The sequence below is a fragment of the Oryctolagus cuniculus genome, chromosome 16, assembly GCF_964237555.1.
Source record: "Oryctolagus cuniculus chromosome 16, mOryCun1.1, whole genome shotgun sequence".
Classification (NCBI taxonomy): domain Eukaryota; kingdom Metazoa; phylum Chordata; class Mammalia; order Lagomorpha; family Leporidae; genus Oryctolagus; species Oryctolagus cuniculus.
The window spans coordinates 62,333,438-62,358,152 of record NC_091447.1 but is presented as its reverse complement, the minus strand read 5'-3'; the positions used below and the strand labels follow the sequence as shown (position 1 = coordinate 62,358,152).

At 61.2% G+C, this 24,715-nt stretch overlaps 1 protein-coding gene across 4 annotated transcripts; it reads right to left on the bottom strand.

The window, feature by feature from the left end:
• Positions 1-130: 130 nt before the first annotated feature.
• MAST1 (microtubule associated serine/threonine kinase 1) lies at positions 131-24,025 on the bottom strand. Of its 4 annotated transcripts, none has more exons than XM_070058822.1 (27): positions 23,494-24,025; positions 20,371-20,402; positions 18,456-18,544; positions 17,626-17,701; positions 16,105-16,183; positions 14,854-15,014; positions 14,641-14,716; positions 14,147-14,356; positions 13,047-13,148; positions 12,830-12,962; positions 12,668-12,738; positions 9,114-9,199; positions 8,816-9,024; positions 6,774-6,912; positions 6,519-6,651; positions 6,173-6,338; positions 5,955-6,056; positions 5,658-5,780; positions 5,134-5,243; positions 4,588-4,766; positions 4,260-4,510; positions 3,867-4,073; positions 3,414-3,643; positions 2,985-3,107; positions 2,697-2,833; positions 1,662-1,849; positions 131-1,463 (listed from the first exon to the last, which is right to left on the bottom strand). In XM_070058822.1, exons 1-27 carry the CDS (start codon positions 23,530-23,532, stop codon positions 214-216), a joined length of 4,701 nt encoding a protein of 1,566 aa, XP_069914923.1. In that variant the 5' UTR covers positions 23,533-24,025; the 3' UTR covers positions 131-213. The 4 variants fall into 4 exon arrangements, with proteins under 4 accessions (XP_069914923.1, XP_069914926.1, XP_069914922.1 ...); XM_070058825.1 differs by having other exon boundaries at positions 18,456-18,532; XM_070058821.1 differs by lacking the exons at positions 20,371-20,402; positions 23,494-24,025 and adding an exon at positions 19,968-20,164.
• Positions 24,026-24,715: the final 690 nt, after the last annotated feature.

Here is a 24,715-nt window from a genome sequence, read left to right as displayed (position 1 = left end):
CACAGGGAAAACCGGAAGTGGGCGGCCCACAGGAAGGGGCCCTCCAAAATCTGCCTTGTCTTTATCCGTGGTGACCAGGGCTAGAGTTCCATGCCAGGAAGCTTGGGGACTGCCTTGAGCCCCAGGAAACTCACACAGCACAGGCGCACTTTATTTATATGTGTACATATGTATACAGGCGCTGTACAGAGCATGGCCACTGGCCCCTTTGGGCTATGGGCCTGGGGCTGCGGGGCCGGACGCCCCTTTTTTGGCCAGGCCTGCCGGGGCCACAGCTTCAGCAGGGCACCGGGAGGTCGGCCCCACTTCAGGCTTGGTGCCTGGGACCGGGAGGGAAGCAGGTGTGGTTGGGGGCACCGCGCTACTGGGTGCACTCTTGGTTGGGGCTAGGGAGGGGGTCTGGGGGTCTGGGGAGAGCTTGGGGGAGGCGGGCTTGGAGCGAGGTGCGCTCAGCGTGGTCCGCTCCTCCACCACTTCCAGTACCCAGCGCTCCCGGCCCCGGGGGGCCTCGGGCACGGCAGGCGCCTGGGGCACAGGTTCCTGTAACCCCTTGGAGTCCGCGCGAGAAAGCTGGGGAGCCGCTGGCCGCGCGGGTTCCACCACGATGGGCACCGGGGGCGTGCCCGCCTCGCCCGAGCTGCTGCGCCGGCCCGTCTCGTGCTCCTGCACCGGGCTCAGCGCCGCCTTGGCCACAGCCCTGGGCACCGCACCACCGGCGCCGTCTTCCGTCTGCACGCTCTGGTGCCGCGTGCAGCTGGCATCCCGCTCCAGGGTCCGGCCCCCGGGGGTGGTCGCGCGGGGCGGGGTGTAGGCCTCTGTGCCGCCACCAGGAGACTCTTCCTTGCCCAGGGCAGGTGGCCTGGGCGCGCCCTCGGGCGGCAGCGGGTCCGCGCCCAGGCTCAGGGGCGACTCCTGGCGGCCGAGGCGGCGCATCGCCACCTGCCGGGTGGCGCCAGGACCCTCGATGGGGGGCGTCTCGCCGTCGGACTCGGCCAGGCTGTGCAGCCCCAGCTCTCCGTGGAAATCCTTGCGGAAGTCTGGGTGGCCCACCTCGAGGCTGTGTTTGCGCAGGGCCCCCTTCTTGTCTGCGCCCAGCGAGGCGCCCAGCTTCTCGGCCGACTGCACGCGCTTGAGCAGCGGTGAGCGCGGGGGCTCGGCGCTCTTGGGGCGCGGGCGCACGACGGGCGGCGAGGAGTGCAGCTTGGCGGGGAAGCTCTGCGTGGTGTGCGAGCTGCCCACCGTGTGGCCCGGCAGCGGCGGCGGCGACGCCTGCGTCGGGGACGGCGTGTGCGCCAGCGGCGACAGCGGGATGTTGCCCGCCGACTTGCAGCGCGCAGAGCGGTACTGGCGGTGCAGCTTGGGCGACAGGCCGTGCAGCGTGCTGGGCCGGATGTGGTGCGAAGCCGAGGATGCGGGCGAGTTGGGCGTGCTGGAGGCCGGTGAGCTGCTCTGGGACGAGGCGCCTGCGGGCCAGGCGGAGCAGGTGCAGGCACTCAGGGAGGACCGCACCCGGCCCCCTCTACCCCCGCCCCGCCACCACCTGCCCGGCTCTGGAGCAGGTGCAGGCGCTCCCCGACCCCGCCTGCCCGGCCCTGGAGCAGGTGCAGGCACACTGAGGACCACTCCGGGCCCACCACCACCACCTGCCACCTTGGCCTTACCTAGATAGGCCGAGTCCGGCGTGGAGCGGTAGCTGTGCGTGGGCGAGCGCGCCGGCAGCCCGTGCGTGGGCGAGCCCGGGAGGCTGTCGCTGGAGGACAGCGAGCGGTTCAGCGATGACAGCGAGCGGCTCGTGTGTAGCAGGTTCGACTGCTTCGTGATCTTCCGGAAGAGGGAGCTGCGTTTCTTGCTAGGGGACAGCGAGGACACCACCTACCCTTGACCGGACTCCAGAGCTCCGGGCTCCTCCTCCCACTTCTGGCCGCACAATGCAGTGGCGGGGGTGGGAGTGGAGGATGGTGGGGCGCCCTAACCTTCCACCCTTTGGGCCCTTCCCCCTACACTTACAACCTGCTGCCTATCAAGAAATAGCTCCTTTAGTTCAATCACACCTGACTCCTCCCACTTCAGGACCCGCCCATCCCTTCTGGCTCCTCCCAGTCTGAGCTCTAAGCGCCTGTCCAGTGGAAACGAATCTTTTCTGGCCCGCCCACCCCACCCCCACCCCAGCCATGCCCTACCCCACACTGCAACCCGCCTATCAAGGCAAAAAAAGCTTCTCTTCGGTTCAGTCCCACTGGCTCCTCCTACTTTAGGCCCCACCCACATTTCTTGGCCATTCCCAGTCCAAGCCAGAAACACTCAGCCAATCAAAACCAAGCCCCTTTTGGCCCCGCCCACCCCCTCTTGCTGCAACCCCTCTCATTGCTGAGCCTTGTCCTGGCTCCTGGAACTCACCCAGATCCTCTCTCCTTGTCTGGGCCAGACCCACTGCTCACAACGGAGGCCCCTCCTGGCCCCCCCCACCCCCCCCCCCCCCGGCTCCTCCAATCCATAAGCAAAGAACTTATTTCAGGTGGCTCAGCATTCCCACATGCGCATTCCGGAAAGGAATCCCTTATCCGTCGGAGCCCCTTCCCCTGCTGCCTAAAGCAAGCTCAGCGAGGGCGGGGCCGCTCCCCCAGTGCTCTGGGCGGGGCCCTCTTTCCCGGCACCTGCCGAGCACCTGCTGCTCTTGGCCTACTGCTCTTGCCCACCTGTCCTGACCCTCCTTGGCAGAAGGGCGCTTGTTCCTCCGAGCCATCTTGGCCTTGTAGCTGCTGCGCCTTGCAGGGCCAATGCGGATGGAGGTGTTTTCAAAGGGCGTGGTGGTCACGGCCACCTTGCTGCCGCTCTAGGGAAGAAGCGGGGGGGGGGGGGGGGGAGGTGGATGCGCTACGTGGTCGGAGATGGTTCGGGGCTCCCCCCCACCGCAGCCTTGGCCCAGGGTGCCCCTCCCCCCACCGCAGCCTCGGCCCAGGGCGCCCCTCCCCCCTTGCACGCACCTTGAGGATCAGTTCCACGACCTCAGGGTGCACCATGCCATGCACAGGCTCTCCGTTCACGTGCGTGATCAGGTCTCCGGCACAGAGCCCTGCCTCCTGGGCTGGGCCCCCCTCCTCCACGTGCTAGCAACGAGGAACCCCACGAGGGGCAGGCAGGGTTAATGGGATCGCTGATAAGGGCGGCTCCCCCAAGCTGACATGGCTCTGTAGCAATGGACAACTTATGAAACAGTAACTATTCCTCCCATTTTACAAATGGGGAAACTGAGGCAGCTCCAAGAGCTTAAATGAAAGTGGGGGTCTCAGAAGACTCCCACCCAGGGTGCCTAGCTCCAGAGTGTGAACCAGGTGGTCTTCCATCCACCAACACTCCCCCCCCACCAACACTATTTCCACCCACGGATACAGACCATGCCCATGAGCGCTCACCCAGACAATGTGGTGGACGCTGTAGACGTCTGAGTCGCCCATGTAGACGCGGATGGCACGCAGCGTGAAGCCATACTTCTTGCCTGAGCGCTGGATGGTGATCGGGGAGCGGAGCCCACTGACGGCCGGTGAGTAGTCCCGGCTGGGTGAGGAGTCCCTCGAGGATGGGTTGGAGGAGAGAGACCGCGGGGACATGGGGCTAGCAAGGGGTGAGCTTCCATGTGGGTCCACTGCAGGCACAGAATTGTGATCAGAGGTCAAGGTCCCAAAGACACAGCTCTCTCCCCCCAGGTCAAAAAAAAAAAATACAGAGCAGACTCTCATTGGTCCATTCTGGAGCCAATCACTATGGACAGGGAAAGCCCAGTATTTCATTGGCTTAGCCTGGCTTCAATGAGGGTTTATTCCTCCCTGCATGCCACCCCACCCCCACCAGATGGAGCCCAGCATCACCTGCAGGGATCATGACGGACAAGGCAGTGGCCGAGGCTGACTTGATGACTTTGCCTCCAGTTCGAGCAGGGCGCTTCTCCACCGTGGGGTCCCCGGACAGCTGCTGGTGCCGGGCCCGGCGCAGAACCAGGTCATTGGTGGCCCTAGGGCCTGACGTATCACTGTCCTTCGAGGGCGGGCAGAGATCGCCTGGGCGCGTGCTGTCAGCTGCAATGGGATGGTTAGAGGACAGATGGTTAGGGGGCAGCCCCAGGCTCTTCCTGCTTCTCTCTCCTGCTCCGACGTTGTGAGTTTCACCGGGGCAGGCAATACCCACCCAGCACAGCTCCTACCAGGCCCAGTGCACACAGGAGAAGCCGGCAGGAGGAGGGGAGGTGGGGATGGGGCACTCACTGCCTTCAGGGTCCCCGGCAGCGCTGGGAGTGCCTTCCAACGGAGTTGCCTCTTTGGAAGCCCTGGCATCCAGGGAGCCTGGCGGGTCAGAGCTGGGCCGGGGAGGCCTGCGCAGCCGGGCCTCATCCTCATCTTCTTGGGGGGCGCTGAAGCGGCTGGGTTCCAGCAGTGCTGAGAAGCGGCGGCGCGCACCCAGCGGCGGACTGGCCTCTCCTTCCAGGAAACTGGCCTCGGACGCAGAGAAGCGTTTGCTGTGGGGATAGGGGGTGTGGTCAGCGGGGACACGCCCCCTCCAGCCCCCAGCCCCCCCAGTCTGTCTCCAGCTCACATCTCAGGGGAGCCCCCTCTCCAGGTCTTCTCTCGCAGGGTCAGGCCCCCCAGCCCCTCCCGCTTGCTGGCCACTTTCTCCTCGGGGCCCTTGGCGCTCGGCTCCCGCTTGCTGGCCCCCGCTGCTGTGACGGGGGTCTTGGGCTCGTGCTGTGACAGCTGCTCCATACTGCTATACACCTGCGAGGCATATAGGCAGCAGTAAGCCCCTCCCACCCCCACCCCGTCTTCGCTCCCCAGCCAACGGGCTTTCCAAACCACGCTCCACCCCTGCCCGTCAGCCTCCTGTGCCCTCTGGGGTCGTTTTCACCCCCATGTCCTGAACCCCACCCTCCCCGGCCCTGGGGGCTCCATCTGCACTCTGGGACAAAAGCTCCACCCATAGTCCCCCACCCCCCAGGTTTCTGCACTCCCAGCCCCCTAACCACCCGCCCTCAATAATTTTCCTCTCCTGAGATCCTGGGCACTTGAGTCCTGCTGCCTGCAGCCCCCTGCAGGCCCCGCCTCCACCTGCCTCTTCAACCCAAGCCCCGCCCCCGTGGCCCACCTTGCTGAAGCGAGGGGAGCAGGAGGAGAACTGGCGGATCTCCACGGGCTCCTCCTCCGTCGTGTCGTCCTCGTCGTAGGAGTTCACGTGGTGATACCGGTCTGAGCGGGCTGCGGGGGGAGTGGGCGGGCCGTGACTGCGGGCGTGCCCTCTAACTGCGGCAGCAACAGCAGGGCCCCCCCCACCGCAGCTCACGCCACGCCCCTGCTGCAGGCTCCACCAAACGCTGGGGGAGGGTCCCTGTCTAGCCCCGCCTCCAGAGAGGCCACACCCTCTGCACTGAGCACCCAGGCTCTGCCTTAGGCCGGCTTAGCGCTGCTTCTAGCACCGCCCGCCAGTCCAGCCCCGCCCAGGCTCCACCCCTCCGCCAGGCCACGCCCCCAATGCCACACCCCTGCTCAGCTCTGCTCCTAGCACCGCCTGCCAGTCCAGCCCTGCCCAGGCTCCACCCCGCCGCTAGGCCACGCCCCTTTCATGGCCACGCCCCCACCCTCTAGGCCAGGTCCCTCTCCAGCCCGGCTCACTGTCAAAGTAGCTGGTGTCATCCTCCGATTCCAGGTGCGGGATGAACTCGGCCTTCTGCCTCAGCAGCCCGGTCCAGTCCAGGTCTCGAAAGAAACTGTGCTGCTTCACCTCGAAGGCGCCACCTAGACAGCAAGCAGTCCAGCCGTAGCTGACGGCTGGCCGCCCGCCCCCCATATCGCAGCGCAGGCTGCACCTGCGGCCGTGGGCCTCTCTGCTCCCCAGCCACGAGCCTCCCCTCTCCCCACCCCCTAAGCCCCAGCCCTCGGGTCCTCAGCACCGCAGCGCCCCCTCCCCACCTGCCCCAAGTCGGACCAAGGGGTTGGTCTGCAGCAGGCTGGATATCAGAAGCTGGGCATCTGTGGGCAGGGCTTCGTCCCCTTCTGGCCACAGGATGTCGTCTGCAAAGCATAGCGGGGGTGGGGGGTGACTGGAGGCGGGGCCGCTTTGGGAGTCCTGGGGTGGGGGTGGGGGGCGGCCCTGGGCCACCGGCATCTCCCGTGTCGCAGGCACGTACCACTGATGACCTGGCCGAAGAGCTCCTCCGGCGTGTCTCCGAAGAAGGGCACGCAGCCCACGAGGAATTCGTACAGGATGATGCCCATAGCCCACCAGTCCACCGGCTTGCCGTAGCCCTGGCGTAGGATCACTTCCGGGGCGATGTACTCTGGGGTCCCACACACCTGGGGGCAGGCCGTCAGCCGGCACCCTGGCCGCAGGCGGGGCCTGGGAGGAGAGCTGAGCCCCCGCCCCCGACCAGGCCCCGGCCTCGCCCGCTGCCCCGAGGTCCTGTGCGCGATCCCCTATGCAATTCCCTATGCGCCCGCGCCCGCGCGCGCACACACACACACACACACACACACCTGTTTGTCCAGAAACTCGCGGGCGTCTTTCTCAATGTGGCCTTCGTACAAGTTGGTGGTGAGGCTCATGAGCCCCATTTTGGAGAGCCCAAAATCCGTGAGCTTGATGTGGCCCATGGACGTGATGAGAAGGCTGCAGACGCGGGCCGGGGTCTCAGAGCTCCGAGGCCTCCCCTCCCCCACCCCGCAACCCACCCGCCCCCACGCAGCATCCCCAGAGGTGGGGGGCGAGGGAGGAGGGAAGTCTGCACTCACTTGTCCGGCTTGAGGTCCCGGTGCACGATGCCATAATTGTGCAAGTACTCCAGCGCCAGCACCGTCTCGGCGAAGTACATGCGGGCCATCTCCACGGGCAGTGCCCCGATGTTCTTCAACAGGGTGGCACAGTCACCACCTGGGAGCCAGGGAAGGGACCCTCGTGAAGAGGGAGGGACGCACCCCTGGCCCGGAGCTGAGCCCTTGATGGGCACCATAGTACCACACGCCAGCTCTGCTGCACCCATTATACAGATGGGAAAAACAGGATCAGAAAGTGGGACTTCCCGAGGCTCAGTCACACAGGGAATTGCTCTCTGCCCGGCTTTCCACGTGCCCATAAACCACACTCCAAAGTCGGTATGATCAGGCCCTTTTACTCACGAAGGGACTTGGGCACAGAGAAAAGTTGGGGCAAACAGAGAGAGAGGATGGTTGAGGTGATGGCTTATTGGAAGCCAAGGCTGCCTGCTTTTCAACTGAACTTTGAGGTCCAGGGTCTTAAAAGTCAGATTCAGGCTGGCGCCGCGGCTCAATAGGCTAATCCTCCACCTAGTGGCGCCGACACACCAGGTTCTAGTCCACTGAATGGACCAGTGATGGACTTATGGACAGACAGCCAACTACCAGCAGTTTGACGGATGGCGAGCAGGTGAGCGGAGTGGGTAAACAGTTGAAGGAATGAAGGGAGGAGAGGATGTGTAGGTGAGTGTGAGCCTAGTGGGCTCTGGGGACTTCCTTGTCTGTCAGGCCTCACTGGTGTGGCTACATTGTATGTAACAGACAGGAGGAATGCATTGTTAGTAAGAATGTATCAACATTGGCTCCTTGGCTTGTAAGGAATGTAGCGCACTAATACAAAATGTGAATAACCGGGCATGGAGGGGGAACTCTTACTTTCTCAGGGATTTTTCAGTAAAGCTCAAACTCCTCAAAACAACCAAGCCTGCGGAGGGGGGGGGGGCACATCTGGCGATGAAGACACTGATGAAGATGTGCATGGGGTCACAGCACCCAGCTTCGACTCCCAGCTCTGGGGCTCCGGGCTGCAGCCTCCTGGTAACACAGACCCTGGGAGACAGCGGCCATGGCCCAAGCCCCTGGGTTCCTGTCAGGTGGAGGTCCTGGCTCCTGACTTCAGCCTGGCCCAGCCATGCCTGGCTGTTGTGGGTATTTGGGGAGTGAATCAGGGGATGGAAGATCTCTCTCTCTCTCTCTCTCTCTCTCTCTCTCTCTCTCTCTCTCTGTATTTCTCTCTCCCCCCCGCTCCTCTCTCCCTCTGCCTTTCAAATAAATAAAATACATCTTTAAAAAAATTAAGAGGGGCCGGCACTGTGGTGTAGCAGGTAAAGCCACTGCCTGCAGTGCTGGCATCCCATAAGGGCACCAGTTCAAGTCCTGGCTGCTCCACTTCTGATCCAGCTCTCTGCTGTGGCATGGGAAAGTAGTAGAAGATGGCCCAAGTCCTTGGGCCCCTGCACCCGTGTAGGAGACCCGGATGGAGCTCCTGGCTCCTGGCTTCAGATTGGCTGAGTTGTGGCCTTTTTTTTTTTTTTTTTTTTTTTTTTTTTTTTTTTTTTTTTTGACAGGCAGAGTTAGACAGTGAGAGAGAGAGACAGAGACAGAGAAAGGTCTTCCTTCCGTTGGTTCACCCCCAAAATGGCCTCCATGGCCAGCGCGCTGTGCCGATCCAAAGCCAGGAGCCAGGTGCTTCTCCTGGTCTCCCATGGGGTGCAGGGCCCAAGCACTTGGGCCATCCTCCACTGCACTCCCGGGCCACAGCAGAGAGCTGGACTGGAAGAGCAACCGGGACTAGAACCCTGTGCTCATATTGGATGCCGGCACTGCAGGTGGAGGATTAACTAAGTGAGCCACGGCATCGGCCCCTGAGTCGTGGCCATTTGGGGAGTGAACCAGCAGATGGAAGACACCTCTCTCTCTCTGTCTCCCTCGCACTCTCTGTAACCCTGCCTTTGAAATGCAATGAAATAGGTCGCAGCAGCTCCCCCCTCCCGGGCCCCGCAGCCCTCGGGTGGCCGCACCTTCCACGTACTCCATGACCATGCACAGGTGGCGGCGCGTCTCGAAGGAGCAAAACATGCCGACCACGAAGGGGTTCTCGGCGAACGTGAGGATGTCGCGCTCCACGAAGGCCTGCTGGATCTGGTTCCGCAGGATCAGGTTCTGCTTGTTGATCTTCTTCATGGCGAAGCGCTGGCGCGTGTCGCGGTGGCGCACCAGGTACACGGCGCTGCAGGGGGAGGGAGCGAGGACCGGCCGTCACCTGCAGACGCCCGGGCCGCCACCACCCGCCCCCCGCCAGAGCCCCGGGCGGCTCACCCGTAGGCCCCGTTGCTTATCAGCTTGATGGTGTCAAAATCGTTCTCCCCAGGGGGCTTCTTGGCCTTGGAGGCGCCACTGGGACCCTGCAAGGGGACACCGCCGCCACAGTCACCATCAAAATGACAGCAGCACTCGTGTTATTCCGTTTGCATGGGGGGCAAGGGGTGGAAACTGAGGCATGGAGCAGGTGGGTGGGCCCTTCTGCTGGCTGCCGCACTGAGGCAGGACACAGAGGCAGGGCTTGAACCCAGGACCGGCTGTGGGGGACACATTCCCAATTGCTTCCATTAGCAAAGATAGCAGAGAACCTACAAAATCTGTCTTGGTCTATACATATATAAAGAGTTCCCAGAAATCAATAAGCAAAAACTCCAATAAAGATTGAAGGGAAAAAGTGGGCAAGGGATGTGGGTTCTTAAGTAGATGAAAATATGCTCAGCCTCACATATAAGGACAGAAAGACAAATTCTAACTAAAATATCCCCAAGGCATCACTTTTTACTTAGTAGATTGAAAGGGAAAAAAAAAAGCTAGTTGATGCATTCTATGTGGAACGAGGACCTTACAGCTTGGGTGTAAATCAGTGCCATCCCCATGGAGGGTGCTTGGTTACAGATCAGAATGAAAAAGGCATCTCCCTCTGAGCCTGCAATTTCCTGTTTAAACTGCTACAGCTGTCTGTGCACGTGTGCGAAATAATACGGTGCCCGCACATTCTCTGCAAGGCAGGAAATCACTCTACATCCACCCATAGGCTATGGCTTAACTAATCACATAACCAGCATCATTCACAAAGCAAGATGGTGGCACTGTTAAAAAAAAAAAAAAACTAATGAGGAATTGTGGGGCTGGCGTGTGGCACAGCCAGGTCAGCCTCTGCTTGCTGTGGCCAGCATTCGGTATCAGAGCTCTGGTTCGAGTCCCGGCTGCTCCACTTCCTATCCAGCTCCCTGCCAATGCACCTGGGAAGGCAGCACGTGATGGCCTTAGTCCTTGGGCCCCTGCCACCCACGTGGGAGACCCGGATGGAGCTCCTGGCTTCAGCATGGCCCAGCTCTGGCTATTATGGTCATTTGGGGGAGTGAACCAGCAGATGGAAGACTTCTCTCTCTCTCTCCTCTGCCACTGTCAAATAAATAAATAAATAATTTTTTAACTGAGGGATTGCTCTACACTGGTTGGGGCTGTTCCCCCAAGTACTTTATTACATGGGAAAAAAGCAAGGAATAATACAGTTCACGTTAAATAAAAAGTGGCAGAATGAAATTATGCTATCATATTTTGGGAGCATAGGACAATGGGGAGTGAGGGTGACTTTTTTCCCTGAGACAAAGAGATTTTTTTAAAGGGCACTACACAAAAAGCTCTATGAGATATGAAAAATATTGAACTTGTATGCGCCTAAGAAGATAGCCTCACAACAGCTCGTTTAGAAACGGACAGAGTTATAAGGAGAAATCGCTGGAGACAAGGATTGAACACATATGTGTCACAAACTCGTAGATCAATCAGGCAAGAAAAATGAATAGGGAGATGGAAGATTTGTATCACTCAAGTAACAAGTTTGATTCAATGGAATAACGCAGAATCCTACAAACAACAATTAGAGATAAATACCTTTTTTAGAGTTTTAGACTTTTGAGTGATGTCATTCCATTACCTATTCAAAAAATTAAACAAATGGCATGCACAGGTGAGATTTTTTAAAAATAGATATAGCAAGGAAAATATGTGTGCCTGTGTGTGAATGCAGAGAAACTATTTGACACTAAGGTCACAAGCTCAAATGCCATCAGGTGGACCCGCTGTGGGCCGGGGGTAGCTAGCTGGTAGGGGGAGGCAGGGAGCCCAGATCACAGGACAACACCAGTTCGAGTCCCGGCTGCTCCTCTTCCAATCCAGCTCTCTGCTAATGACCTGGGAAAGCAGTGGAAGACAGCCCAAGTGCTTGGGCTCCTGCACCCATGTAGGAGACCCGGATGGAGCTCCTGGCTTCTGGCTTCAGCCTGGCTCAACCCTGGCCATTGCAGCCATCTGGGGAGTGAACCAGATGGGAAATATTCTGAACTCTCTCTCTCTCTCTCTCTCTCTCTCTCTCTGTGTGTGTGTGTGTGTGTGCAACTCTCTGGAATTAATAAACAAATGTTTAAAAAACAAACCAAAACATGGAGACAGCCAACATCCATGCAGGACTCCTCCATACTTTAACCATGGTTCCCTTGGGACCCACAATTCCACTCCTGGGTTTCTATATACACGGAAGTGAAATAAGTTGGCTCAAACCAATACTTGTACGTGAATGTTCAGAGCAGACCTATGGACAACAGCCAGATCATGGATCCCCCAACCGCCCAGCCCATCACCACTCCTGGCCCACCCATCTGATGGAATAATATGCAGTCATCAAAAGAAACAAAACACTCACGCATATCACAGCACAAATAAACATAAAGAATTTATGTTGGGGTGGGCCCTGTGGTGCAGCGGGTTAGCCCACTGCTTGGGACTCCCGCATCCATTATCTAAGTACTGACTCTAGTCTTAGCTATTTTGTTTCCAATCCAGCTCCCTGCTCATGCACCCAGGAAAGCGGTGGATGACAGCCCAAGTCCATGGGTCCCCTCCCCCGTGTGGGGAACCCGGGTGCAATTCCTGGCTCCTGGCTTTGAGTTGGGCCAGTCTTGGTTGTTCAGGCATTTGATGAGCAAATTAGTGAATGCAAGATCCGATCTCTCTCTCCTTTTCAAATAAATAAATCTTTACGTAAAACATTATACTCAGTGACATGAGCCAGACAGGAAAAGCTTCAGAGTGAATATTTCTGTCTACATGAAATACCCAGAATAAGCAAATTTATGGTGATAGAAGGTAGATCCTGGGGCATGGTGGGTTAAACCTCTGCCTGCAATGGCGGCATCCCATACAGGTGCCATTTCAAATCCCGGCTACTGCACTTCCCGTCCAGCTCCCTGCAAATGCACCTGGGAAATTGCTCACGTCCCTGCACCCACGTGGGAGACCCCGGTGAAGCTCCTGGCTCCTGGCTTTGGCCTGGTCCAGCCCTGGCCATTGCAGCCATTTGGGGGAGTGAACCAGTGGATGGAGGCTATCTCTGTCACTCTCTCCCTCTCTCCTGTAACTCTCTCTTTCAGATACAAATAAATAAGTCTCTCTTCAAAAAAAAAAAAAAAAAAAAGGAAGTGGATCTTTGAGTGTCGAGGTCTGGGGTAAAGAAGGAACAGAGAATGACGGTTAATGTGTGTGAGGTTTCCTTTCTGGGGAGCAATGCAAATGTTCTGCACACATTAGGAATGCCACTGTTTGTTTTTAAAGTGGAACAACAACAACAAAGTTTCATGCAGAGGTGTAGCTTACCAAACGCTCCTGGAGAAATCAGAGCTGTCATTAACCCCACTCGATAGATGGGGACACTGAGACCAAGAGCTCCACACAGCCCCGGGGTGCGTGGGGGAGGCAGAAGCTGGGCCCCAGGCTGAGCACTGCCCGCCACCACGAGCCACAGCGCTGCCTGCTGAGCCACCCGGTCTCACCTCTGAGAGCTCATCCGGCTCAGGGGTGTTGGAACCACCGCTGTCCTGCTCCTCTAGATGTGCTGCCACGTCTACGCAGGGACGGAGAGTGAGGCCGGGCTCGGCTCCAAGCCCAGCCCTCTCCCCACAAGAGGCGCCTTGAGCCCCCGCCCCCAGCTGCACCTGGGAAAGGGTCCCGGGTGAGACCAAGCTGGCGGATGATGTAGCGCGGGATGTCGGTCTTCACTAGGTGGCCCTCCTTGGCGTGGCCCTCCGCTGCCTCCAGCAAGTGGTAAAATTCCTCGGGGTTGAACTCCTGGGGCAGGGCAGGGGCGGGGTTGCAGAGGTGGGAGGGGCTCCCAGGGCCCCGCCCCCGCCCGCCCCTCCCGCCCGCGCTCACCAGGCATTCCAGCAGCCTGGCGGGCCTGGAGATGATGATGAGCAGTTTCTTCACCAGCTGTGTGACAAAGGCCACCTCCAAGCTCTCGGAGCGTTCATAGGCCTGGGGAGAGACAGCACAGGTGATCAGGTGATGACGGCTCAGCCAGGCCCCTGCAGAGTGCACCTGCCACGCTGGCTCCAGTTCACAGGGGAGAAAACCTGGACAGTAAAATAAATCAGCTGGAGAGGCGCTGGTGTGGTTGGTGCAGTGGGTTAAGCCGAGACTTGGGACACTTGCAGGTTGGAGTCCCCGGCTGCTCCGCTTCCGGTCTGGCTCCGAGCTAAATGCCGCCCCCCCCCGGGAGGCAGAAGATGGTTCAAGTAATTGGGCCCCTGCCACCCATGGGGGAGACCCGTGTGGAGCTCCTGGCTTCAACAGCCCCCAATTACTGTGGTCATTTTGGGGAATGAACCAGCAGATGGAAGATCTCTCTGTCTTCTCTGTAACTCTGCCTTTCAAATAAATAAATGAATTTTTAAAAAATCCTCTTATTAAACAAATTGTATTTGTGAGGAAGAGACAGAGAGGTCCTATCTGCTAATTCACCCCCCTCACCACCACCACCACCACCAGTGCCTGCAACAGCTGGGGCTGGGCCAGGCTAAATTCAGGAGTCAGAAACTCAGTTCAGGCCTCCCACGGGAGTGACAGGGACCCAGGTCCTGGAGCCATCACCTGTTGCCTCCCAGGTCGCTTATTCACAGGGAGCTGGAAGCAGGGGCTCGAACCCAGGCCCTCTGGTAGGAGAGGTGGTTTCCCAAGCAGTGTCTTTACTGCTGAACCAAACACCTGCCTCGACTGAATTAACTTTTTTTTTTTTTTTGCACCTCCTGTGTGCTGGACACAGCCAGGCACACAGCAGTAAACAAACAAACAAACAAACAAAACCAAACTCCTGCTCCCCAGTCGCATCTTGACGCCTCTTTCACCCCTAAATGTCCAGCTTCAACCCAGCTTGCAGCAGGTGCACATGCTAGGGACCCCCCCGACTGGCTGCAGGAAGGGGCGGGCGGGGCAGCTAGGCCTGCTCTGGGGGCCCAGGGCCGGCCAGCACCCACATCCTGCAACAGCTTCTCCAAGTTCTCCTGCAGCTCGTAGAAGTAGACGGTGGTGATGAGACCATCGCGGGACTTGGCCAGGCAGTCCCGGGCCAGCTCGATGATCTGGTGGTGGATGAAACTGAGCACGCCGTCGGCCAGCGGCAGCACGCTGTCGGGTTCGTAGGCGCGCGCGAAGTCGCGCAGCTTCTCTTCCATCTGCGCTGTGGCCTGCAAGAGGGGATGCGAGGGCACCGTGTAGGGTCCCCGGCTCGGCCAATGCTGTGGCTGCAACGCGCGAGTGCGTGCCTGGCCAGCAGAGGGCGCTTGTCAGGCTAGCAGGAGGATTTTGCTGGGCCAGCAGGGGGCGCAAGACAGGACAGCAGTGGCCCCGCTCACCGGCCACCAAGGGGCGCTCGCCTTGGCCAACAAGGGGAGCTCTCCCGGCTAGCAGGCGGCACTCGCCCGGCCAGCAGGGGGCGCGCCTGCACCTTACCAGGGTTTTCCCACCTCACCTTGGGGAACCTCTCCTTGTAGACATGGTTCATCATAACGATCTCGTTGTCGTAGGAGGAGGGCGAGCGCCCGGGGCTGCGGGGAACAGAAGCACCGTCTTGTCCAATCCCCTGCCTCCGAGCTGGGAGCTTCGCACAGACAGGTGTCATCATCCCCTTCCCGGCCGCCCCATGCAGAGGGCCAGCGAGCAGAAGGGGGCAGCACCCGTCCACCTGAGACTCCGGGAGCGCGGCCGCACTGCCGGCGAGCGACGGCCGCCATCCTCGTCCGTGACGCTCTCGGTGCTGCCAAAGTGCTTGGAGAGGAAGTGGAGTTCGTCCACCGTGGGCTGGTAGGGCAGCTGGTGCAGGCGCTCCTGGGAGGAGCAGGAGGACTGCGGGGGGGGGGGGGGGAGGCGGGGTCAGAGCTCAGGACACAGAGGGTGGGGTCCAGGACCTCTCACTACAGACCAGTGGGCAAGGGACAGAATCGGAGTCAAGGAGCCGGCCCTATGGCACAGCGGGTTAATTAAACTGCTGCCTGCAATGCTGGCATCCCATGTGGACACCAGTTCGAGTCCTGTCTGCTCCACATCCCATCCAGCTCCCTGCTAATGCGACTGGGAAAAGCAGCAGCAGATGGCCCACGTGCTTGGGCCCCGGCCCCGACATGGGAGACCTGAGTTCCAGGCTTCAGCTCCAGCTATTAGCAGCCATGTAGGGAGTAAACCAGCAGATGGAAGATGCCTGTCCCCTCCCTGTAATTCTGCCTTTTGAATGAATAAAGAAGTCTTTTTTAAAAAATGAACAAACAGTAAAATCACTTCATGGCTGCCCGACTGGATTTACAACGAAACCCACCTCCCAGCGTTGGCCAAGCACATGGCCTCTGGCAGTGTGCACTTGCTGAACCCCCTTCCTGGGACAGCCTTCTCCCCCTCTTCCACTGGCCACACTTCTGCTGATCTTTTATCTTGGCTTCAAGGCCACCTCCTCCAGGAAGCTTTCTGTGACTTCCTCCAGCCGAGTCACAAGGCTCCCCTCTGCTGTCACCGCACCACGTGCTGCTCCCATCACCACCCCAGCTGGTAAGCACCCACCCAGCACGTGATCACTGTCCACTGACGTCATTCCAATGGATGGATGAGTGACCCAGAGACACGGGCAGACAAGGGTGCAGGTGGAGAGAGCCAGGGTTAGAGTGTTTTTACAGCAGGTAACCAAATGGCCAGACAGATACGTGAGCAAGTGGCTCAAAGAACCCTTCCATCACCTTCTGTAAATGAGTAGCCAAGCAGTAGGGTCCCCCAGGAAGACGTGTTGTGGGCACCGGTCACAGCTTTGGAGGGGACCGGCACAGAGAAAGTAGACACCCAGGAAGGACCAAGAACCATTAGGACTGCCAACCCGAGCGTGACTCTCAAAGGTGGGGGTCCTGCAGCTGCTGCCCTCGCTCGTCCCGACCCACCCACCTGCTACACTCACCGATACGGTGGAGCTGGGCGTGTTGGTTCCATAGCCAGAGGAAGGCAGTGAGGCCAGAGACCAGCGGCGTCCATCCGCCCTGGAACCCGGCAGCAGGGCTCAGAGGTTGCCAAACCCCCGTGGGCCCCCTTCCCGCCTGCCCCCGATTCCCCAGGTGTGAGAGGAAGTGACTGGTCATGGCCAGGGAGAGGAGGGAAGGGCAGTGGATCCACTTTGAGACGCAAAGGCGCTCAAGGTCAAGGTGATACAGGGGGAGCCTTCCAGGCAGGCACCGGGGGCTTGGGGAAGGGAGGGGGCAAGGACTGGCCTCCTCTGCCCTGCCCCTTTTCCTGTTCTCCTAACACCCCCAGGCCAAACAAGTCCTCCAGAGCTCTTGGAAGTGCCCACCCAAAGCGGGTGATCCCAGCGGGGACCCCGAAGTCCACCCCGAGTAAACCCCGTGGTGAGAAAGCTCTCAGAGGGAGGACTCTGGGGTCTTCTCAGAGAGGGGATCTTCCCCCCCACACACACACCGCACCCTTTCACAGTCACACACATCCACATTCCAGGCACGCTCCCTGTCACACATTTCAGCTCACACAGCCACGTACTCATTCACAGCCCCACGCTGCTGCGCCTGCCCACGGATGCCTGCGGAGGCACGTGGCTGTTCCCACACTCCGTTTCACACCCGCAACACGGGCCTCATATCAACACACACATGGCCTCACACTCCCTCCTGCCTGTCTGCCCCCACCCGGAGGCACGCACCCTGTCCTGGTGCCCTACCGTCCTCAGCCACCTTCCCCGCATAGCCACCCTCTGTCCCCAGCCCATGGAACCATCCCAGCTCTCGGGCCCGTCTGCCCTGCTCCACTCTGGGGGGGGGGGGGTGTGCAGACAGAGTGTCATTCGCCCCCTGTGCCCAGCCCCTAGGACATAACAGGTGTCAAGTCATTATTTTTAGAATGGAGCTCAAACCAAGAAACTTGCCACAGCCCTCGGAGACTCCCCAAAGGGTTTCTGCCCAAAACATGAGAGCAATCTCTTTTGCAAAAAAAAAAGAAAAAAGAAAAAATCTCCCAGAAAATACATTTCAATCCAGAAACCCTCAGAGAGACCCTCAGAGGGAAATCTGATTCCCCCAGCCTCCCTCCCCCACCCCTTGGAGACCAAGGAGCCCCGGGATGGGCACCGCGCCGTCTGCGCATGCGCGCCTCATCTCGGCTACCCCGTCCTGTTGCCATGGAAACGCCCGGCCAGGAGAGCGAGACTCCGGGGAGCCGGAGACCCTGGGCCCAGCGCGCGCGCGCTCTGCGCCGCCGCCAGGGAAGCCCCGCCCCTGCCAGGCCGGACCGCCCAGGGCCCCGCCTTCCTCCAGGCCCCGCCCCCAGAACTGCCCGCCCTGGCCCTCTGGGACCCTGCGACACTCCCTGGGGCCCCTCAGGCCTCAGCTCGAGTACCATTAGGAGCAGGAGAACAGGTGGCGGCCCAGACGTTGGGGGGGGGCGGGAGGGTCCAGCCCGGGCGTCTGGGACTCACCTTCGGGAGGAGGCGAAAGAGAAATGGGCGGGAGTGTTAGGGGAGAAGTTGCGAGGGCTGTCCAGCGGACTGCTGCCTGTGACGGAAAGAAGGGGTGCTTCAGGCCCGAAGACCCCTGAGATGCAGCCCTCGGCAGCCTGGGGCCCCGCCTGGCGGCCCGGGGGACGGCCCCACGCTCCAGGTGTGGCTCCTCCTTCCCGCCCCAGCTTAGCCTGAGCTCTGCAGAAGGACCACGCCCCCACATGGATGGCCCCGCCCCCTGTCCAATCCGGGCCCGCCTCTGCTCCAGAAGCCGCTCCCTTCCTGCAGGGTGGCCCCGCCTCCCGCCTCTGGCCCAGGCTTCTAGGTCTGGTATCCATCCACCAAGAACCCTCCCATGGGGATGGCCCCCTCTGTCCAATCCGGGCCCGCCTCTGCTCCAAACACCGCCCCCTTCCTGCGAGGTGGCCACGCCTCTTGCCTCTGGCCCCACCTTCTAGGTCTGGTCCACATCCACCAAAAGCCCGCCCACAGGGATGGCCCCGCCCTTTGTCCAATCCGGGCCCACCTCTGCTCCAGACACCGCTCCCTTCCTGCGGTGTGGCCACGCCTCCCTCCTGAGGTCCCGCCTCCCCCAATCTATGGCCCCGCCTTCTAGGTCTGGTCCACAGCCTCGAGGAATCTCCCGCAGGGATGGCCCCGCCCTTCGTCCGATCCAGGCCCACCTCTGCTCCAGACACCGCCCCCTTCCTGCGAGGTGGCCACGCCCCTCATGAGGCCCCGCCTCCCCGCCTGCGGCCACGCCTCCTAGGTCTGGCCCACACCCACCCAGCAGGCGCCTCCTGTCTCACCCAAGTGGCTCGGCAGCGGGGAGTGGGGTCGCGGCAGCGTGGGCGACGTGCTGGTCAAGATGAGGCTTTTCCGGTTACTGGTGCGGCAGCTGCGGGGAAGGCGAGGCAGGAGGGCCAGGCCAGGCCGCAGCCCAGTGAGCTCCAGGGCCTAGGCCTCTGCAGCAACCTCCCCACCCCACCACCAATCTCCCATTCCCGTGTGCTTGGCGCTGCCCCTGGAGGGCTGCCTGGAAGAGGAGCTAAACGTGAAGTACACAGTGGGGGATGCCTGCGTGACCCATATGTGTGGGTAACGGGTGACCCTGTGGAGAGCACAAGGCCATAGGTTGAAAGTCGTCGTGTGTATGGGACAGCCCTGGTGACAGTGTGTCTGTGTGTCCTTGGGTTCTAGGCCTGACAGCCCTGTGTGGCCCCGGGTGACATCACGTGTGGCACAACCTGTCCCTTGTGTGTCTACGTGCCACATGTCCACACGCCTGCCTCTGTCTCCGCGCGGCTCCTCCAAGTCTGGGGGGGGGGATACTGTCCTTGCGTCCGTGAGCAGCACCCGCTGGGACCCTGAGCGTGTCCCAGCACGCCTCCACACCTGGCAGGCATCCCCCTGGGTGAGTCTACGATTTCCCCATGTCTGCTTTCCCTGGGGTCAGCGTGACACAGCATGTGACAAGCCTGCCTCTCGCACTGTGTGTTGTGACATTGTTAGGGGCATGGGTGTGTGTGTGTGTGTGCGCGCGCGCGCCCTGGGCGGCATTCTGTACTTGTGGCGTGTCGATGGCCACGCAGGTGGCGTTGGGCTGGGGGTGGTGTGCGGGAGTTGGGGGGGGACCCTGTGCTGGGGGTTAACCTGCCTGCCTGGGTATGGCGGCGCCCCACCCCCACCCCCACCGCTGGAGCTGCTGGTGTGTGTGTATGTGTGTGACATCATGTCTGCCTCACTCTTTGCAGTGCTGGGCTGTGCTCTTGGGGAAAGGGGGAGATCAGTGCTAGGAGAGGAACCCTGCCCACCCACCCCCCACTTCCTCTAACGTCTCAGGACCCCGGCTCCGCAAGAGGGAGCCCCCAGCCCCAAGGTCCCCTCCATCCTCAGCCGCAGTGACTGAGCACATTAGCCAAGGTCCAGGAGCGCGCGCGGCACGGGGCTATTGTTCCGAGGGTGCCAAGCCCCCCACTCTCCCTTTCTTCCCCCACCCGCACCGGGCTGCCTGAGCCCGCAGCGCCAAGCAGACAAAGACACCGCAACCCCAGCCCTCGCAGCCCCCTCCCCCTGCGGCCGTCCTCTGCAGCCTGCAACCCCTCCAAGCCTCGGCGCGCGCTTGGCGCCCCGGTCTCCCCAGTCTCCCGGCGGGAAGGCGCAGCGGGAGCACCTCTGGCGCGGCTGGATCGGGAGCAGCATCCCGGGCCCCGCCCTGCGGCAGCGGCCAGAGAGGCAGCTTTGGGGCTAGGGGTGGGGTGGGGGCAGGGACCGGGGTCTGGGGGATCTGGGCCGGGGGTGGGGTGGGATGGGGGTTCTACCTCTTGGTGCGGCGGAACATACTGCCGCCGGGGAAGGAGGGCATCGAGAAATTGGACAGAGCGGTCCAGAGAGAGTCAGACATGACCCGGCGCCGGCGACATGGTGGCAGGTGCGGCGGCAAGCGGCGGCGGCGGCGGCGGCGGCGGCGCGGGGAGCGAGCGCGCGGGGCGGAGGCTGGAGCCGCCGCAGCGGGCCGGGGAGGGCCGAGGAGGGCGGGGGAGGGGAGGGCCCTGCGGCCGCAGACGGCCAGGAGGGGGCGCTGCCGGGGCGGGGGAACGGCGCGCCGGGACCCGCCCGCGCACGCGCCTGGCGCCCCGACTCGGGCCGCAGGAAGGGGGCGGCCGACACCCCCCCTCCCCGCCGCGCATCTCGGTGCAAAAAAAAAAAAAAAAAAAAACTCACCTGCTGCTTTTCCGGGGCAGGGGCAGATCCTTCTGGAAGCGAAAGGGGCAGTAGGACAGAGGTCAGCGTGAACCTGCAGCCACGGCCCCCCCGGAGCGGCAGAGCAGGTGGTACGGTCTCTTCCTCTGCACCATCGCCTTCACCGTTGGCTACGCGCTGGGGGCCCTGCTCCTTGGGGGAGTGGGACCCCGGGGTTGATTCTTCTCCCACCCCCACCCCCACTCCCACGCCAGGGACCAACCCAGGGTCAAGTGCACAGGCGCAGCGTCAGATAAGGTTCTTGAGTTCGCATCTCAGTGTCCATTTGTGCAACTGAAACCAGTCTTTATTTGCAAAATATTGCTTGGGTCCCCTACAGCCCTGGGCACAAAAAATCCCCACCCTTTTGCAACTAGTGCTGTGAGCAGGAAGCAGACACAAACCGGAAGAATACAGAAGTGAGTGGGATCGTTTTAGGCCATGATACGGGTGATGAATAAAACCAAAGGGCGATTTTGGGTCAGCCACAAGAACTAGGAATTGACCTAGCGTGTGCAAGTGTGGAAAGCTGAGGCGATGAGCCGTCTACACCCCAACTATGGATGTACCCCTTTTCCAGCCAGATTCACAGAAGTTGGGGCGTGGGAGGTAAAATCACTCAGATCTGAAATGGGATCCAGGAGGTGTGGCCAAATGGCCTTTTTTTAAAAAAAAAAAAATTGATCATGGAAATGACCGCTTGTGACTGTTCACCTCCTGTGTCTCCATCCAAAGATCAGGTTCCATTTGCCAAGCATTCAGGCAGTCGCTCCAGGGACCAGAAGTTTGCTCATCCCAGGAGAGCCAGGGGGAGCGGGGAGACCTCTTTCCCGTCGGTTCTATGTCCACAGGCAGAGATGCAATGGAGGGGTTTGGATAGCTTTGAGGAGCGCCTAACCAAAGGGAAATGAAATATTCTGGGTACATTTTAGGAAATCCTCCAACTCTTTGGGTTGGTGCCTGGGACCTCAGCTTGGCGCCTAACACCTAATGAGCACTCAGTAAACACTAATGTCACATTACAGAAGTTATCGTAGTCCTTTGACCATCCTATGGGCGGCGTCCAAGGACAGCCTTGCCCGCCGCAGCCTGGGGGGTGGGGGCAGGACCATAAATCCATACCAGGTTTTCCCTCCGCCTTAGCAGGCTAGCCAGGACAGAGCGGCAGCTCCGCGGCCCGGGGCCTCCGCAATGGCCCAAGCGAAATCAAGACCTGGATTTTCTGGCCCCGGAGCCCAGGGCTGCAACAGACCCGAGTAACTCTAATTAATAAGCTCTCGATCGGCTAGCAACCCCTAGACTTATTCTAGGGTTGAAGAAAGGAACAAACCGGAGAGGCGGAACTCCGGATCCTTGGCGTCGGTGTAGACGCCACCTCCAGCTGCTAAGCTGATGGGTTTCCTGGGGAGACGGGATGGGGGGTGGGAGGGTTCCCTGGGCTGGCGCTCTGCAGGAGTGGGACGATCCCCAGGGGGATGCCCTAAGTGCCCGTTAACTGCCAGAAGCGAGGAGGAGGTAGGGGTAGGAAGACCCGCGGGAAAAAGGGGTCGCCCCGGTCCAGACTACAGCAAAGGCAAACCTCGGGACGGGTGAGTGGCCGAGATCCGGGGTTGGGGGCGGGGCCTAGTGCGGGAGACAAGAAATCCCGCGTGGCTCTGAGCCAATAGGAGTCGGCGCCGGCAAGGGAGGGCGGGGACACACCCCTACGAAGTCTCCGCCCCCTTCCCGCCCTTTTTCGCGAGGACCCGACGGCGCGCACTCTGCGTGGCCGCTGCAGCTGCACTTGGTCTGGCTTTGCCGCAGCTGCCACCCGGTTCTCAGACGCTCTTCTCCTAGGGAATCCAGGAGCGCTCGGAGAGGGCTCCGGGCTCTGTTTTGACAGCCACGGAACTTTTGAACCCACGTCTGCCTCCAGCGTCCTCCAGACCCCCAGGGAAGTCCTTGCTGCAGTCTCATCTCCATCTTTCCTGCTGCACACCGACCCATCAGTTCCCCTTGGTCCTCTAAGCGTGCACTGGGCCCTGCATGTGGACTTGAGCCCCCTTCCCAAACGTAAACTGAGTCAGGACCCCAGAGTTGGCTTTAATCAAAAACCCAAGGTTACCCAAGCTTGGGGCTGAGCTCCAAGGAGGCTTAAAAGGGTTAGGACCACCCCCCTTTGCCCTACCCCCTCCACCTCTATCAGCGCTTGAGGCCAAGCCTTGATCTGTTTCCTCTCTGGGGTCCATTTTTCTTTTTTGGGGGGACACATCGGGTTCCCCAGTTAGCCCCTCACCAGTGCACTTAAAGATGCAAGCAAAGGTCCCTTCTCGGCTCCAGCAGGAAGTCTCACCCCCATGCCTTGGAGGTTGGGGGGCTCCAGCCCAGGGTTTGAATCTGCCTTGCCCACCCTCCAAAGGAGCCCTCAGTGTGCCACTCCACGCAGTGGGTCCACGCCTCCGGCGCCTGCGCACAGCCTGGCGACCGGCGTCTTCTAAGGCGGCAGGAAGCTAAAAACCGCTCCCGCCCACCCACAAGCTGGGCTGGACTTGAGGCTGGAGGGGCGGGGGAGGACTGGAGAGTGGGGAGGCTGTCCAATTAGGGCAGTAGGAAGAATTCTGGTGGCCCAGCAGGTGCACCGAGGGCGCCCGGAGGTCCCATGCCTCAGAAAGGGGGCTCCCAGGGTGGCGAGGGGGTGAGGCTGCGGCACAAACATGTTTACAGCGGCTGCTGCAGCAGCGCCGGTGGCCCCCAGGGGCGCAAACCCTGGGGCAATAACTTTGCTCGGAGCCCCCGTCACCCCAAGCCTGGCGAGGAGCCAGGGTGATGACTTGGGCCCCCCAGCCCCTTCCTCCTCCGGCAGCCCAGGCGCCCCCTGACCATCCCCGAAGGAAAACGCCTGGCTGCACCCCCTCGCCTCCATGGGCACCCTGGGTGGCCGGGCGGTGGCGCCTGAGGGGCGGGGTCCTCAGCGCAGCGGGACGCACGGCCACCGCGTTCCCCGCGGGGGGGCGTCCCGAGCCCGTGGGAGGGGGCGCCCCGGCCCACCCAGGTGCAAGTTCGCCGCCTCCCGCCCCCAGGGCGCCGACCTCTTCCCCTCCACCGGGGGCTCGGGCTGCCGCGTACCTGCAGCCTCCGGCGGCGGATGAGACCCGAATCATCCATGGCGGCGGCGGCGGCGGCGGCGGCGGCCGCGGCTTCAGCCCCGGGGAGGGAGGAGGGAGGCGGCGGCAGCGGCGGGAGGAGGGAGGAGGGTGGGAGGGAGAAGCCGCGGGGACCGCGGCGGCGGCGGCGGCGGCGGCGGCGGCGGGGGCGGAGCGAAGTGGGGCGGGCCCGGCGCCGTCACTGCGTCTGGGCGCCGGAGCCTGGCCTGGGCCACCACTGCCCGCGCTGGGGGAGAGGGGGCGGGCGGAGGGGTGGAGCCTCCAGAAACCCCCAAGGGAGTCGAGCTACCGAGAAACAACCCCCCTACCAGAGAACATCTCATGGGAAGACCCCTCCCTAATCCAAGACCCTCCGAGGAAGCCCTGCACGTGAGATACAGCCCCTAGGCGAACATCCCCCAAGAGACTTCTCTTGGAAGACACATTTTCCCTGGGGGAGGTAGCTTCTATAGGGATTCTCTCTGCCTCCAAGAACTCTCCCCCCTACCCCAAAAATCTCCCCAAGGCCCTCTGAGAGACCCCTGCATCCCCCAGAGGCACTCCCACAGAGAGAGATCTCACAGGTGGTATTTCCCTGGGGATGGGGGCGATGCCTCCCCCCACCGCCCAAGAAGAGACCTCTAAAAGCCATATTCTCCGAGGGAAATGGTCCCCATGCAGGAGACACCCCTTCCGTTCCAAGAGTGACAATGTCACGAAGGAGGACCCTTCCCATGTCAGCTGCCCCCATCCCCTTAGGAAAACATCCACAGGCAGATATATGGCCCCTCTCCCTCCCACCCCGCTCCCCCGGCTCTCCCACGCAGAACCTCCGCAGCTCTTCCGGCGACCCCTCCCTCACGGGCAGGATTAAGGTGCCACGCCAGGCCAGGCTGTATTAATAGGAGAGATTAGCTGGAAGTTGGGGGTGGGGGTGGGGGCAGGAGAATCGATTTTCAGCCGCCCCACCCCCACCCCCAGTGTTCACACTGCTGAGGCTGAACCAATCGTGTTTCCCGGATTTGGAGAAGATAGTGCCCGTTCCTCCAAGTCTTGCCAGAGCGGGGGCACAGTGGGCAAGCGGAGTAGCCCATGGCTGGCCGGGAGGCCATGGAGGGTGCGGTCCCTGGGCGAGAGAGACCCCTGCTGGACGCTGGGGGCGTCGGCGAGGTCTGGGTGCGAGTGTTCCCAACCGCGCCCGGAGC

What these genes read in the sequence shown, in the direction of transcription:
- MAST1 (XM_070058821.1), bottom strand. Translation starts at nt 20,050, where the DNA reads ATGTCTGACTCTCTCTGGACCGCTCTGTCCAATTTCTCGATGCCCTCC. An exon ending in CGGGACCTCAAGCCGGACAA is followed by an intron (nt 6,652 to 6,773) that starts GTGAGTGCAGAC and finishes CCGCGTCTGCAG; the next exon opens with CCTTCTCATCACGTCCATGG. An exon ending in GTCCGTCATGATCCCTGCAG is followed by an intron (nt 3,644 to 3,866) that starts GTGATGCTGGGC and finishes CTGTGCCTGCAG; the next exon opens with TGGACCCACATGGAAGCTCA.